Source organism: Lepus europaeus, chromosome 4, assembly GCF_033115175.1.
Source record: "Lepus europaeus isolate LE1 chromosome 4, mLepTim1.pri, whole genome shotgun sequence".
Lineage (NCBI taxonomy): Eukaryota > Metazoa > Chordata > Mammalia > Lagomorpha > Leporidae > Lepus > Lepus europaeus.
In genome coordinates, this window is record NC_084830.1 from 165,744,243 (window position 1) to 165,760,851 (window position 16,609).

At 45.5% G+C, this 16,609-nt stretch overlaps 1 protein-coding gene across 1 annotated transcript; it reads left to right on the forward strand.

Annotated features, from left to right (window-relative positions):
- Positions 1-10,177: 10,177 nt before the first annotated feature.
- LOC133758877 (olfactory receptor 2M3-like) lies at positions 10,178-11,134 on the forward strand. Its single transcript, XM_062190010.1, has one exon. It carries the CDS (start codon positions 10,178-10,180, stop codon positions 11,132-11,134), a length of 957 nt encoding a protein of 318 aa, XP_062045994.1.
- Positions 11,135-16,609: the final 5,475 nt, after the last annotated feature.

Here is a 16,609-nt window from a genome sequence, read left to right on the forward strand (position 1 = left end):
TGGGGACATTCTTAGTGCCTTCAGGGATGAGGCAGAGCATAATATGTGGTCATGTCATTAAAACATAAAACCCAGGTCTACTTCAAACAGTAAAACTAAATCAACTTGCTCAGAGAACTAAAATATTCCACAGCAGAGACTGAATGAGCAGCATGTGCACAGAAACCAGTGCTGTCTCCTTGGAGCAGTCAACGATTGTCCTCAATTCTCAGGGGTGCAGAGGGCTCGGACCCACAGTCTGCAATCTGCTAATGGTCCCTATGTAGACAGAGGATTAGACACGAGTCTGCAATGTGCTAACGATCCCTGTGTAGACAGAGGATTAGACACGCAGTCTGCAATCTGCTAACGATCCCTGTATAGACAGAGGATTAGACATGAGTCTGCAATCTGCTAATGATCCCTGTGTAGACAGAGGATTAGACACGAGTCTGCAATGTGCTAACGACCCCTGTGTAGACAGAGGATTACACAAGCAGTCTGCAATCTGCTAACAATCCCTGTGTAGACAGAGGATTAGACACAAGTCTGCAATCTGCTAACGATCCCTGTGTAGACAGAGGATTAGACACGAGTCTGCAATCTGCTAACGATCCCTGTATAGACAGAGGATTAGACATGAGTCTGCAATCTGCTAATGGTCCCTATGTAGACAGAGGATTAGACGTGAGTCTGCAATGTGCTAACGACCCCTGTGTAGACAGAGGATTAGACACAAGTCTGCAATCTGCTAACGATCCCTGTGTAGACAGAGGATTAGACACGAGTCTGCAATCTGCTAACGATCCCTGTATAGACAGAGGATTAGACATGAGTCTGCAATCTGCTAATGGTCCCTATGTAGACAGAGGATTAGACGTGAGTCTGCAATGTGCTAACGACCCCTGTGTAGACAGAGGATTAGACATGCGTCTGCAATCTGCTAATGGTCCCTATGTAGACAGAGGATTACACAAGCAGTCTGCAATGTGCTAATGATCCCTGTGTAGACAGAGGATTAGACACAAGTCTGCAATCTGCTAACGATCCCTGTATAGACAGAGGATTAGACAGGAGTCTGCAATGTGCTAATGATCCCTGTGTAGACAGAGGATTAGACATGAGTCTGCAATCTGCTAACGATCCCTGTGTAGACAGAGGATTAGACATGAGTCTGCAATGTGCTAACGATCCCTGTGTAGACAGAGGATTACACAAGCAGTCTGCAATCTGCTAACGATCCCTGTGTAGACAGAGGATTAGACATGAGTCTGCAATCTGCTAACGATCCCTGTGTAGACAGAGGATTAGAACACAAGTCTGTGATCTGCTAATGATCCCTGTGTAGACAGAGGATTAGACAGGAGTCTTCAATCTGCTAACGATCCCTGTGTAGACAGAGGATTAGACATGAGTCTTCAATCTGCTAAGGATCCCTGTGTAGACAGAGGATTAGACATGAGTCTTCAATCTGCTAACGATCCCTGTGTAGACAGAGGATTAGACACGAGTCTGCAATGTGCTAACGATCCCTGTGTAGACAGAGGATTACACAAGCAGTCTGCAATCTGCTAACGATCCCTGTGTAGACAGAGGATTAGACACGCAGTCTACAATCTGCTAATGATTCCTGTGTAGACAGAGGATTAGACACGCAGTCTACAATCTGCTCCATCAGTGTCCAGATCAGTGCAGACACAGCAGTGCAGACTGTAACAAGTGGGATCAAGATCCTGAAGGAGACAAAAATACTTTAATTGTATGCATGTTTTTAATAATATGCATTATCCATGAACTTTTTAAATACCCCTCAGATGCATGGATTTAAAAACGTTTGCATCAAATAATTTTATCTTTGACTCCTTTATCCCATGAATGTTTTGAAGTACATCATATTTATTGGTTCACTTCCTGATGCACTCAGAGAGAGCATTCATTCGGCTGTAAGCTATCAATACACCTGCCAAAGGAAATTGAGGCTATCCAGAGGAATAGCTTAAGCCATTTTTTCAGAGAATCATCAGACCTGGAAAAATTATTACTATTAAAGCATAAATAAGCATATTAATTTTCAGGTTTTATGGAATGTAAAGAAATAGAAGAGTATACAATAGGTTGAAAAAGAATGGTATGAGGCTGGCGCTGTGGCGTAGCTGGTGAAGCCTCCACTTGTAGGGCTGGCATCCCATATGGGTGCCGGTTTGAGTCCTGGCTGCTCCACTTCCAATCCAGCTCTATGCTACGGCCTGGGAAAGCAGTAGAAGATGGCCCAAGTCCTTAGGCCCCTGTACCTGTGTGGAAGCTCCAGCCATCTGGGCAATGAACTAGCAGATGGAAGACCTCTCTCTCTCTCTCTCATATTGTCATCAAAACTTCTGGAATGTTAGCAGGAGATTACTGCATCCAAATCTTATCCCATTATTTTGTCCTTCCTTTGCTTAATTATGTGTGAATTGTTTGTGAAACTAATTAACTGATATCTGACTGGAGGAAGGAAGATACTGCTTTATTTTATGAAAAGTGAGAGTAAGAGAAGTATTCAGGAATGAAATAAAAATTATATTTATGAGTGAAACTACTTTACATGATTTTCATATTTGTGAAGGAAAAGGTAAAACCATCACATACAGACTTTAAAAATAAGAGGCCAGTGCTGTGGCTCAACAGGCTAATCCTCCACCTAGCGGCGCTGGTACACCGGGTTCTAGTCCCGGTCAGGGCACTGGTTTCTGTCCCGGTTGCCCCTCTTCCAGGCCAGCTCTCTGCTATGGCCCGGGAGGGCAGTGGAGGATGGCCCAAGTGCTTGGGCCCTGCACCCCATGGGAGACCAGGAGAAGCACCAACGGCAAAGGAAGACCTTTCTCTCTGTCTTTCTCTCTCACTGTCCACTCTGCCTGTCAAAAATAAAAAATAATAATAATAATAATAATTATGTGGAACCACAATGACTAAGAATTCAAGGAGACAGTCCACGACTTTTATCTAACTGCAATTTCAATGTTTCTTTGGTTATACCTCTTGATAATACTGAGAAATCATCAAGAATGGCTTTAAAATACCCTGCATTCTATAAAAAAAAAAAATGAGACTCTAACTGTCTGAACACAGAATCCTGGCAAGTGCCCTGTGGAATGTGCAGGCGCAGGGCCCTGGGACAAGGCCAGCTGTTCTGCCCATTTGGAGATCTTTGGTGAACTCTTAAGAGTGCTGATTCCAGCTGGCGCCACAGCTCAATAGGCTAATCCTCCACCTGCGGTGCCGGCACCTCGGGTTCTAGTCCTAGTTGCAGCACCGGATTCTGTCCCGGTTGCTCCTCTTCCAGTCCACCTCTCTGCTGTGGCCCGGGAAAGCAGTGGAGGATGGCCCAAGTCATTGGGCCCTGTACCCGCGTGGGAGACCAGGAGGAAGCACCTGGCTCCTGGCTTCGGATCAGCACAGCGCTGGTCGCAACGCGCCGGCCATAGCAGCCACTTGGGGGGTGAACCAACAAATCTGTCTCTCCTTTTCTCTCTGTCTCTCTCTCACTGTCTAACTATGCCTGTCCAAAAATAAAATAAAATAAAATAAAAGAGTGCTGATTCCAGGTAACTAATGGCAAAGCACCGTGATGATGTTATTTCATCTAAAAAATGGGAAATCCAATGGTCACTTTGGAAGTTGGGCTGAGTGAAGGGCTTTTCAGCTTAGAACCAATAAGATCTGTGGCTCTGACCTGGGCATCCTTTGACTCCAGGGCAGGTCCATTTCCAGTGATCCAACTCTTGGCAGAGCTGCCAGGGCTCTTCACAAGCTGACTTCTGCTGAAGCCTGGGCTTACCACATTGAAAGCCACTGCAGTGGACTGGCCTGTTGGGTCTCTTTGAGGACAGATCACTGTACAGATCAGCCATTAATAGGCTGAAAAGCCCTTCACTCAGCCCAACTTCCAAAGTGACCACTGCAGCTGAGGGGATGGCCAAGTAGGGTCAGCAACATTGCAGGCAGAACTGTAAATTTCTTGTTAGAGATGCCACCTGCCTTTACCTGGCCAGCTCTCCTCCCAGGCCAGCCAAGTAATGAAAGTCAACAGAGTGCCTTCCCCAAGGAGGTTCACACCTCCCTTAGTATGTACCCCATGTGAAGAGATAGGAAGGTCTGGGCCTCTTATCTTACAAGGCCTAAAGCCCACCAGATTATTATCAAGCCCCTTCTATCAGGTTCTATTTGCCTCTCAATCAGAAAACTTAATTGTAGCTTAGACAGCACCTTTCTTAGCTCCTCTAATAATGACTCTGTCCTTTGTTCTAGACCCTGTCTAGCGCACTTGGGCCTCATACCTTTGTAATCATAACCTCTACTCTACCTCCAATGGCTCTACTCCCAACCTGTGTGTACTGATGGTCCTCTTCCCCATTTAATGCTGTATAATTGTTCAGACCTGGTTAATGCCACTCTTAGGATCATTGGTTACTATCTTCACTCTGTCTTTTATGACCTTGTCTAAATATGATCAGAATTGGCAAAGTTGGAAGGCTTCCATAGCCTTGGCAACTCATGACGACAGCCTAGGGTGGTTACTGGCACCATAAACTAGAGTGTCAATTTGTTGGGTCAACAACAGGAGCCACTGTGCACTTGCTCCTCATGTGGGATCTCTGTCCTTAATGTACTGTACATTGTGATTTAATGCTATAACTAGTACTCAAACAGTATGTTTCACTTTGTGTTTCTATGTGGGTGCAAACTGTTGAAATCTTTATACTAAATTGATCTTCTGTATATAAAGAGAATTGAAAATGAATCTTGATGTGAATGGAAGGGGAGAGGGAGCGGGAGAGGGGAGGGTTGCGGGTGGGAGGGAAGTTATGGGAGGGGGAAGCCATTGTAATCCATAAGCTGTACACTGGAAATTTATATTCATTAAATAAAAGTTTAAAAAAAAGTGGGAGCTCCAGCAGCCTGTTTTCCCTTCATGCCTGTGGAGTAAATAAGACAAAAGTTTGAAAGGATGAGAGATTAAAAAAACAAAGGCAAGGACAGGCATTTGGCCTAGCGACTAAGATACTGGTTTGGACACCTGTGCCCCATACTGGAGTGCCTGGGTACAGGACTCCAGCGCTCAGCTCCAACTTCCTGCTAATGTGGACCCAGGGAGGCATCAGGGTTTTAGCTCCTGTCACTCACTGGGGAGGCCTGGATTCATTTCCTGGCTCCTGGCTTCAGCCCACCCAGCCCCCTGCTGCGGCCGGCATTTAGAGAATGAGCCAGCAGATGGGAATCCCTCTCTCTCTCTCAAATAAATAGAATAACACCATCCCAAAGGATTTTTTTAAAGCACAGTGAAAATGGGGCCATTAATACATGAATGAGCCAGGAAATACACAGAAAATTTTTTTTCCAAATAGAGAGTTTCTATTTGTTAACCTAGGAGCAGAATCCTTCATTCAATCTTAAATGTCAGTGAAATTCACATTTTCAGGATAGGTAGCTAACTTAGTCTCAAGCCCTAGGAGGCCAACATGGCTGATAGCGTGCAGCGTGTAATTAAAGACAAGGGACAGGGTAATCCAGCGGGGCTGCAGATTTAAGCCACGCATGACCTGCTCCCTCGGCTTTCTCCAGAAAGGCACAGCTCTTGGGCTGCTCACCCGGAGGGAAGTCAGGGAGACTGCACTCATCACCCAGGTCAACAAGTGGAAACCCACTTTAGTCAGTAGCTGTCGTAGGAAATTTTGATATTTCGGAGTCCAGCACACACGGACTTCGTTTCTCATGGTGCTCTATTCCTTCACATCATCTATAAAATTAGAGCGTTTTCTTTCTTTCATTTACCACAGATGCTCTGAGCTTCAGTGACGCAGTAGCTCTGACCGTGCTAAGTGGATGCAGGGTGCTACTTAGAGCAGTGGAACAGCAGCTGGGTGAAGCACCACCACAGGACACTGCAGTGGGTCTGTCTCCTTGTTTCTGGCTTCAGTCTCTACGAGAAACTTGTAGACTCCACATGCATGTCACACTCACTTGTTTGATCAAGTGCGTATAAGAAACAAGCACACAGCTGACCAATCAGGAGCCAGCAATCTGATAAGAAAACATTTTCAAGAGTCATTGCGGGTAAGTAACAGCGGCACTCACTGCAATGGTATTTAAAAAGTGTGGCAAGATTGCAGAGTGATAACGCATATCTGAAAATGAATACTGTGAGGTGCACTTCGATGTGGCATTGATAAAAGTTAACTTGTTCTGTCTACACTGCAGGAAATGACTATATCTCAGAGAGATTTATCATTTTGGTGACCAAGTGCTTGGCGGAGGCTTCAGACATAAACTAGTCTGCGCCGTTTATGTAACAGAGGTAGGATCACACGTGTTCTGTGAGCTCAGCAGACACAGAGCTCAGGCCGAACCGAGTGAAGAAGGAAGCACGGAGAGATGCACGCACGTGTGCTGCAACCTGCAGGAGGTGAGGAGGTGACGCATAGGTCAAGGATGGTGGGAGGGAAGACGCTAAATGCCGGGAACACCTCCTGCACCTGTGTGTGTCAGAGGCCTGAGAGGAGATGCCCGGGTGTGCACTGGGTAGCAAAGAGCAGATGACCTGAAATCCGCGCAGAGGCTAGAACAACTTCCTGCAGCACCTTGCAAGTAAGATCCGCAAGGAGACAAGGACCCTTCTGCAGAAACCCGAGTCGCTGGAGCACTGAGCTTCTGCGAGGAGCAGTGCTGGCTCTTTGTCTTTGGAGGTTGAGCATGATTTGTGTTCTGACAGAACGCAGCACCTTGAGGGCAGACGTGGGATTCAGCCATCCCACTGACTTTCTCTTGCCTCACTGTTCTCTTGGTTATTCACTATTGATAACAGTTCCTGCACAACTTCTTTCTGTGATCACGACCTCCTCACTGTATTCTGTTGATTTTCCCTTTTTTACTCAGCCACCACAACTCCTTCTTTCTCCTGTCTTCAACCCTACTTTCCTCAGTTTCCTGTTTAGCCCATGAATATAGAAGCACAAGTTAGCCGTTCAGCTACAGTGTGTTGCAGGGTGCATTAAAGGTATCAAGGCATACAAATACTCTTAATTCATACTCAGGGGGTTTGATGAGAATTTGCAAGCTTGTGGATAATCTTATAGGGGAATGATGGAATAATTTATCAAGCCACCTCCTGATGTGCGTTATGTTTTGAAGCACATAGCTCTAACATCTTCTGCAGTGCCTCATGTTACTGCATCTATGACTAAACTTCTTCTCGGTCTCACACGGGTGGCTCCTACTAAGGCTTTGCTTATGTCAGTCGCATGCCTGAGTTGATAGTGTTTACACAAAAGTGCTCAGGCAACATGAACCATGTTTACGGTGGCCTCTCTTTACTCTGACCAAGTGAAACGAGAGTTTGTAGCAGGTAATGATGTAGTTCAGGGGCCACTTGGAAGAAGCCAGGAGTCTGGTGTCCTGTGTGTGAGTTGGACACAGCACATGGAGCTGACAGCTGAGCTCACAGAACCACACACAGAGACACATTTTCAGCAGCTCACCTGCTGTGGGTTGAACTGTCCAAGAACCTTGAGCACAATTAGGTTTCAGACCAAGGAGAGGGAGAATTTATGCGCCTAACAACGTGAGAGAAGACAAAGCAGAAAGCACAGGCCACTTCCAGGGGCTGGTGATGTTCCGAGCCCAGTGAGGTGGTGATTTCCTGCTGCACACTTTCAGTCAGCAAGCTGAAAATATTCCGGGCTTTTCTCGCCCTGAACTCCTGTCTCGGGCGCTGTGCTGGTTGCTGGTTTTGGGAAGATCGGCACTGAGGATGAGTAAGGCAGGCAGCTTAGGAGAGCTCCGACTGCGACTGTGCAGGAACAGTGCGGAAGGTCAAGGTCCCTGCAGAAAGCTCAGGCATCCTCTAGAGCCGTGCTCACAGCAGTCGAGTCTCTGCGCAAGCTTGTAAACGTGTGGACTGCTTCAGGAACTTAGAGCTGACTGGGAATGTGGGATGGAACATGAGTTACAGCGTGGTGTTGTATTCGCAGAGTTGAGTTTGAGCAGACCAGGGTGGGAGACAGTGTGAGCTTACAGTGTGTTCACGGGTGAGTGGAGGATGCCTCTGAGACAACAGGTGACACTGGCACAGCAAGCACAGGAGCAGGGCCAGGCTCTCCCTTCCTGTCTGTGGTCCCGGTGCCGGCCAATGCAAAGACGAGACGACTTCATTGTGACAATAACTAATCAGCAGGTTAGGAATCAACACACAGGCGGATGCGGGGAAGCAGGGGAAGCAGGTAAATAAATGAAACAACGCCCCAAGAAAGTCCAAAGGCACTCCAAAGACAGCGTGGAAAACGGGACTGAAAGGGGAGCTCCATGGAGCGTGCTTCACAATATCCACCTCCCACGAGCTGTGGAAGACCCCTCACGTGACTGAGACAGCCTGCCCACACTGTGGCCGGGGAGCCCCGAACTCTCCAGGGCGGCGCCGAAGGTGCAAGCTGCCTCGCGGTGAAGTGGCCACTGCTGTGGGCAGAGCTGCACTTCTGTGCTCTGCCTCTTCCCTCCCCCGCTTCTGAAGGCAATGCAGGCGCAAAGGAGGCGTGCACTAGAAAGGAGGAAATACCAAACCAAAACAGGGAATGAGTGGTGCAGGCACCACTTTTGGAGAGAAAGGCGGGAGAGCCTTGTGAAGCAGGACAGGGGCTACGAGGGACTTGCTGTAAGGGCTGGAGGACATCCCCCTTGGTTCAGTTCCCAGCGCCACTGCTCCAGATCAAGCGGCTGCGAGAGCAGGAGCTGGGCTCCCGAGGCAGGAAGCAAAGGGGGTGAGGTCAGGGATTGGAGGGCCCCATTTCTTTGCATGACAGAGAGAGTGAGAGTGAGAGAGAGAGAGAGAGAGAGAGAGAATACTGATGCGTGAAAGTCCCACAGTAGGCAACAGGTCGGCATAGGAGACAGATGCTACACTGCAGGTAATTCTGGGGTGATCCGAGGGAGCCCTTAGGAGTGGGTCCTTACTGTGATGATATGGGGTTCACATCGGTTTAGATCTGTACACAGTTCCTACCTATGACACTCGACACACATTTTAGTTGTGTTTCACACCCATAAAAAGTAAATAAACACACACATATATTCCCACTGAAAATATTAGAAGAAAATAGTTTAATAGTACCATATTAAACCTAAGCCATTCCTGACTGAAACTATAATTGGATTTTTAATTGATTATTTTAAAAGATGAGGAGAAATAAAGTATGCAATACTCACTCCATAGACTTTTAATCATTGTGATTTACATTAGAACAATTCACAGAATTCTCTCACACACAAAACCATGCCTGGATACTATTTTGCAATAATTTGGGGGTATGGAATAAAAACCCTGCTCTCTTACAGGGTATACACATTGGTTGAAATAGTATTGAATGTATTAAGAATCAGTGATGTTTTCTTGAAATATTTTTATATGTATTTGCATGATAACATTTTCATTCAAGCTTAATTGATTTTCAATTTAACATTGCGGGTATATGAAACAGTAATAGGCTAAACATACATTTCTCCCTATAGACATTAGTGTAAGATTTGTAAAACAATGCAGAGTTTTTGTTAATCAAATGCACCAAATTTTGATAAATTTGGCTAAAACTTTGATGACTTGCTCAGACTCTATATTTCCTCTCCAACAATTTGTTTTTGAACTCGTGTTTTACATACTTTTGTGACAGCTCAGCACTATTGGCAATACAGATCACTCATGGGCTTCTGAGCGCTGCTCTCTCTGTTTCTGGCATCTGACTCACTGCCCCATGTCCTCTAGTCCTGGCTTTTGGAAGACAGGACTGTTATTGGCGTCACAGAGTGCTTTGCTTATTTCAGTGGAGAAAGAGAACAGAATATGTCATTGGCGCCCCAGAGTTTGTCAGTCCTCTGGCTCTCAGTTTAACTGTGGAAGGAAAACACACTACACACTTGACTTCTTGCCCAAAGGAAACTGTCCTCCTCTTGAGAAACATCCTGGGTCTGTAAGCCGTGCAAGCATCCTACATCTGAAAAGCATTTCAGCCTAAAAAGTAAGATGCCTGACTCCTAGTTCACCGATGAAAAAACTATACCCCACATAGATAACTTTTCCAGGCAGAGGGAGTTCTGTAGATCTCACACTCCAGTTCTTCGTATTTCTAGGACACAAGCTTGGCCATTCCTTGCGTGTTCTGTCTCCACAGAGAACATGTTCCTCATGTCCTACAATAATCAGACTTTCAACTCTGACTTCATCCTGCTGGGAATCTTCGACCACAGCCCCGCCCACACCTTCCTCTTCACCCTCGTCCTAGCCATCTTCTCGGTGGCCTGCATGGGGAACTCTGCCATGGTGCTTCTCATCCAGCTGGACCCCCGGCTGCACACGCCCATGTACGTCCTCCTCAGCCAGCTCTCCCTCATGGACCTCATGCTCAGCTGCACCACCGTGCCCAAGATGGCTCTCAACTACCTGTCTGGCAGGAGGACCATCTCGCTGGCTGGTTGTGGAACCCAGATCTTCTTCTATGTCTCCCTACTCGGAGCAGAATGCTTCCTGCTGGCTGCCATGGCCTATGACCGCTATGTGGCCATTTGCCACCCACTGAGATACCAGATTCTCATGAGCCAGAAAATCTGTGGGCTCCTGGCAGCTGCTTCCTGGCTCCTTGGCTCCTCTGATGGTATAATTGTCCTTGCAGTTGCACTGTCCTTTCAGTACTGTGGTGCCCGGGAAATACCCCACTTTTTCTGCGACGTGCCTTCCATCCTCGCTGTCTCTTGCACTAGTACCTCGACCTTTGAAAGGATAATGTTCATCTGCTGTGTGATTATGCTTCTCTTGCCTGTAGCAGTCATCATTATTTCCTATGTGCGGGTTATTCGGGCTGTCATTCACATGGGCTCTGGGGAGGGGCGCCGCAAAGCGTTTGCCACCTGCTCCTCCCACCTCACGGTGGTGGCAATGTACTACGGAGCGGCCATCTTCATATACATGCGGCCCACTTCCCACCGTTCCCTCACACTGGACAAGGTGGTGTCGACCTTCTACACCATCCTCACTCCCATGCTGAATCCCCTCATCTATAGCCTACGCAACAAGGAGGTGGCCAGAGCCCTCAGGAAGGTGCTGGTGAAGCGCAAGTCTGGACATCAGGTTGGTTGATTATCTGTATGCTTTGCTTTTTTCCATATACTTTATGCTTAAAAATGGAAAGATTGGACCAACATATCCCAGCACCCAATATTTACCCATCTATGTAGATTTTCAGCAATCACTAAGGTTAATGAACTGAGAAGTAAATATATAGCCAAACTCAATATGTCTCTCATATGAAGGATAAAATTCAAAGCTATTAAAATAATAATAGCTAAAATAATTTGTTAGTAAAAAATGTAAAACATGAGTTCAAAAACAAATTGTTGGGGAGGAAATGTAGAGTTTGAGCAAGTGATCAAAGTTAAGTTGATATCTGCGTTCCATAGCCTAATATTAATATGTTTTATGTGAGCCTCATGGTAACCAGAGTGAAAACCCTTAGTAGATAGAAATATGTAGAATAAACCATCAGATCACAGAGGAGTAAAAAGGAGAAGAAAGGAACAAAAACATATACAATCAAAAAAAAAAAGTAATAAGATCATAAGGGTAAATCCTTATTTATCAAGCATCACTTTAAATGCAAATGGAGTAAATTCCCCATTCAAAACACATGGAAGGCCTGACTGTATTTTTTTTTTTTTTTTTTTTTTTTGGCAAGCAGAGTGGATAGTGAGAGAGAGAGACAGAGAGAAAGGTCTTCCTTTTGCCGTTGGTTCACCCTCCAATGGCCGCTGCAGCCGGTGCATTGCGCTGATCCAAAGCCAGGAGCCAGGTGCTTCTCCTGGTCTCCCATTCGGGTGCAGGGCCCAAGCACTTGGGCCATCCTCCACTGCCTTCCCAGACCACAGCAGAGAGCTGGCCTGGAAGAGGGGCAACCGGGATAGAATCCGGCGCCCTAACCGGGACTAGAACCCGGTGTGCCTGCGCCTCAAGGAGGAGGATTAGCCTGTTAAGCCACGGCACCGGCACCTGACTGTATTTTTTAAAAGATGAAATTATATGATGCCTACAAGATGCTCAGTTCACATTAAAGGAGATATATAGACAGAATGTGACGGGAAGAAAAAGTTACTCCATGCAAATGAAAACCAAGAGACCAGAGGTAATTATATTTATTTCAGATTGACTTTAAGGCAAAACTTTCAAAAGAGACAATGGTCATTATAAATGATAAGTGGGTCAATTCATAATAAGCATATAACAGTTATAAATGTATATGGTTACACCCAACATTAGGGCACCAAACTCATTACAAATGGACTTGATAGCAGAGATAGACTGCAATACAGTCACAGTAGGAGATGTCAATACTCCACTTTTAACAACAAGACAGATGATCTAGACAGAAAATCCCTAAGGAAGCTTTGTGCTTCACCAATTGGACCCCATAGATACTTGCAGAGCCTTCCATCATAGCAACTGAATAGGAATTTTTCTCAAGTGCATTTGGGACATAATCCATGATAGAGCATATGTTAGGCCACAAAGCAAGTCTTAACAAATTTTAAAATATTGAAATTGTGTTGAGTATCATTTCTTTTTTAAATATTTATTTATTTATTTATTTGAAAGGCAGCAGAGTTACAGAAAGAGAGAGAGAGAGCGTGACAGATAGAGAGATGGGGAGAGAAGGAGAGAGAGAGAGATCTTCCATCTGCTGGTTCACTCCCCAAATGGCCACAACAGCAAAGACTGAATCATGATGCAGCCAGGAGCCAGGAGCTCCATCTAGGTCTCCCACATGGATGTCAGGGCCCATCTTCAGCTGCTTTCCTAAGCACATTAGCAGGGAGCTAGACCAGAAATGGAGCATCCGGGACTCCAACTGGCACTTGTGTGGGATCCTGGTGTTGCAGGCAGCAGTTTAACCTGCTGTATCACAATGCCAGCCCTGAGTCTCTTTTCTGATCACAATAAGATGAAAGTAGAAATCAATGTCAGGAGGAATATTAGAAAACCCAGAAATAGGTGGAAATTAAACACTATTCTCTTGACAAACCAACAGCTCAAAGAAAAAATTAAGAGGAAATTAAAAATATGATGAAACAAATAAAAATGGAAACACTACATAGCAACAACTGTATGTTCGGCAAAGACAGTTCCGAGAGGAACATCTGTTGTAATAACCTTCTGCCTTAAAAATGAGTAAATGTCACAAATAAGTGAGCTAGACCCATACCTCAACAAAACAGAACAAAAGAGGAGCAGGGTGGCAGAGCAGGTTAAGCCGCCACATGGGACACCTGCATGCCTGGCTTTGAGTCCAGCTTCCTGCTAATGCAAGCCCCGGGAAGCAGATGGCAGCTCAAGTACTTGAGCTCCTGCTACCCACATGGGAAACCCAGATGGAGTTTCTGGCTCTTGGCTTCAGGCTGGCCCAGTCCATCTGGGGAGCAAAGCAACTGATGGAAGATCTCTCTCTTTGTCTAGTTCTGTCTCCCTGTCTCTTTCTGTCTCTCTGACTCTTTCTGTCTCTGTCTCTCTTTCTCTCTGTGTGTCTCTATATGTGTGTGGGTGTTATTCTGCCTTTGAAATAAATACACATAGTGGGCTGGCGCTATGTCACAGTGGGTTAATGACTGGCCTGAAATGCATTAGATAAAGACACAAGTGCACAGATAAAGACATAAATAATCCCATATGGGTGCCGGTTCGAGACCCAGCTGCTCCACTTCCAATCCAGCTCTCTGCTATGGCCTGGGAAAGCAGTAGAAGATGGCCCAAGTCCTTGAGCCCCTGCACCCATGTGGGAGACCTGAAAGAAACTCCTGGCTCCTGGCTTCGGATCAGCACAGCACTGGCCATTGTGGCCAATTGGGGAATGAACCAGCAGTTGGAAGACCTCTCTCTCCCTCTCTCTCTCTCTCTCTGTGTGTGTGTAACTTTGACTTTCAAAATAAATAATCTGTTTTTAAAAAAGAAATAAATACACAAAATAAAGAAATAGAAGAAGAACAAACTGAAACTTATGAGAACAGAGAAATAACAAAGATCAGAGCAGAAATAAAATGGAGACTAGAAAAACTACAGGAAAGACTAACAAAACTAAAAGTTAGTCTTTTGAAAAAGTAAGCAAAATTGACAAACACTTAGCTCGACCCAGAAAGGAAAGGGAAAGAAGAACCAGGTAGACAAACCACAAATGAAAGGGAGAGGAGGGAGGATCGGGCAAAGTTGCAGAATAGGTTCTCCAGCAGCCATCCTTCTGCAGAAATATCAATCTGAACAACTATCTGCCGATGAAATACAATCACAGGAGCTATGGTAACCAACTAAGAGATAAACAGCAAGTGAGAGTGTTTGCAACAGTGGTTACAGTGTCACATGGGATGGCGACATCCCATATCGAAGTACCTGTAATCAATTCCCAATTCCACTTTCAACTCCAAGTTCCTGGTAATGTGTGTGGTAGGAGGCAGCAGTGATAGCTCAAGTGCTTGGCTCCCCACCACCCACATGTGAAATTTAGAATGAGTTCTTGGCTCCTGGCTTTGGCTTAACCCAGCCCCAGCTGCTGTGGACATTAGGGTAGTAAACCATTGGAGGGGATTTCTCCAGCCTTAAAGTACACAAGGCCCAACCTCCAGGGAGGCCACCTTGCCCAGAAAGGCTCCACGCTGCACACTTCAACTTAACAACAGCCTTTGATAAGGATTGCATGATTCACAGTTTGCAGTGAGCTCTACCCTAGACAACAGTGCTAATTCCCTGAAGTGTCCTATAGATAGCAATTATTCTTTTAAGACAAATACAGCAAGTAAACCAGAGATGACTTAATCACAAAGTGTTTGTGTTGGTTTCACTGGAAACAATAAGCATGACCGTCAGGGCATTCTACCATTAGAGCTTGGTATTAATAGATTCGTTGGGAGCACCTGGTAGATAAACATACGCATGCATGTGCACACACACGTGAACATAGTGGACAGGCACATAGATGACAGGTAGGTAGGTGGGTAGTCTGATCTGCAGGCACAGGTAAAGACATAAATAATGTCAGAAAGCACATTGACAATGTAATTCTGGCTACATCTGCTACTGAACCATATTCTCAAGAAATTATTTACCTCTACTTTTATCTTTGACTTACTCAATCACTCTGGTTTAGGTGGATCTATTTTTCACAGAATATATCAGGGTTTGTGGCTGGCGCCATGGCTCAATTGGCTAATCCTCTGCCTGTGGCATCGGCATCCCATATGGGTGCCGGGTTCTAGTCCCGGCTGCTCCTTTTCCAGTCCAGCTCTCTGCTGTGGTCTGGGAAGGCAGTGGAGGATGGCCCAAGTGATTGGGAGCCTGCACCCGCATGGGAGACCAGGAGGAAGCACCTGGCTCCTGGCTTCAGATCGGCGCAGTGCCAGCCGAAGCGGCCATTTGGGGGGTGAACCAACAAAAGGAAGACCTTTCTGTCTGTCACTCCCTCTCTCTCACTCTCTCTCTCTCACTGTCTAACTCTGTCAAATAAATAAATAAATAAATAAATAAAATATCAGGGTTTGATTCCATTGGCTTATTTTTCTAGGTAAATGTACCTGTAAATTGTTCTTGAGCTAAAATCTATGTGTGTTCTCAGTTCTAGACCTTCTGTGACATTCTTTGTTTCGTGATTTTAGGAGATTGCTTTGTTTTATTATACACACTTTTTTACATTTTCATGTGATTTAAATTTTTTTTCTTGTGTGATAATGTGGACTGAATGGAGAACAAAGCAAAGAGGCCTCTGCAGTCAAGCACAAGAACCACTTGGAAAGTACTAGCAGGGAGCACCGTGGTTGCTTGAAGATTTACTTCCTGGTAAGTGGAAAGAGATCTGCCTAATAATGGCAACCGTGCTTTCATGAGGGTCAAGCATGAAGCCATTCCAGCGTTCTGGCTACAGTGACCAAGGCCAAGACTAATGAACGTGCTCCTGTTGGTGACATTTCTCATTCTTTACATAGTCTACTGGGGCTAATCAGTCTGTGTCCCACTGGGCCCTCACCTGGGTGCCAAGAAGGCTACTTTTATTTGGAATTTTCTTCTTTAAATTCCCTAATCAATTTTGCATGCTAATATTAGAAGAGAGGGAGGTCCAAGTGAAAGCCTGCTTCCCTGTGCTTAGGACATTGCTGATTGAGGAGCCGACTAAGCTACACGATCTTTTCTCTGTTGAACTCCACCTATAAGTATTGTGTTGACTTTTCTTTCACAACGTTTCCTTCATTCTCATGTTTTTCTCTGAAATACTGGGGAAGATAATACTGGAAATAATCACTAGAAGAAAACAAAAAGCTCTGGAGAACTGGAGAAGTTCACAGGACATCAAAGACTTGTCTGATGCTAAAAAGTTACACTCTGATGACCAACACATGTGCTACTCAACACCTGTGAGTCGGGGTTTTCAGAATACTGGGGGTAGGAGGGTGGAGCCCGGTGTGGTCATCAGGGCACCAGGCTCTGTGCTTTGCTGAGGCATATCTAATGAGACCTAGCACAATTATCCCCATTTGATATCTCTACAACCTTCCTTCCACACATTTCTTTCCGTTTGATAATTAC

Coding starts and splice junctions, on each gene's coding strand:
- LOC133758877 (XM_062190010.1), top strand. CDS start 10,178: ATGTTCCTCATGTCCTACAATAATCAGACTTTCAACTCTGACTTCATC.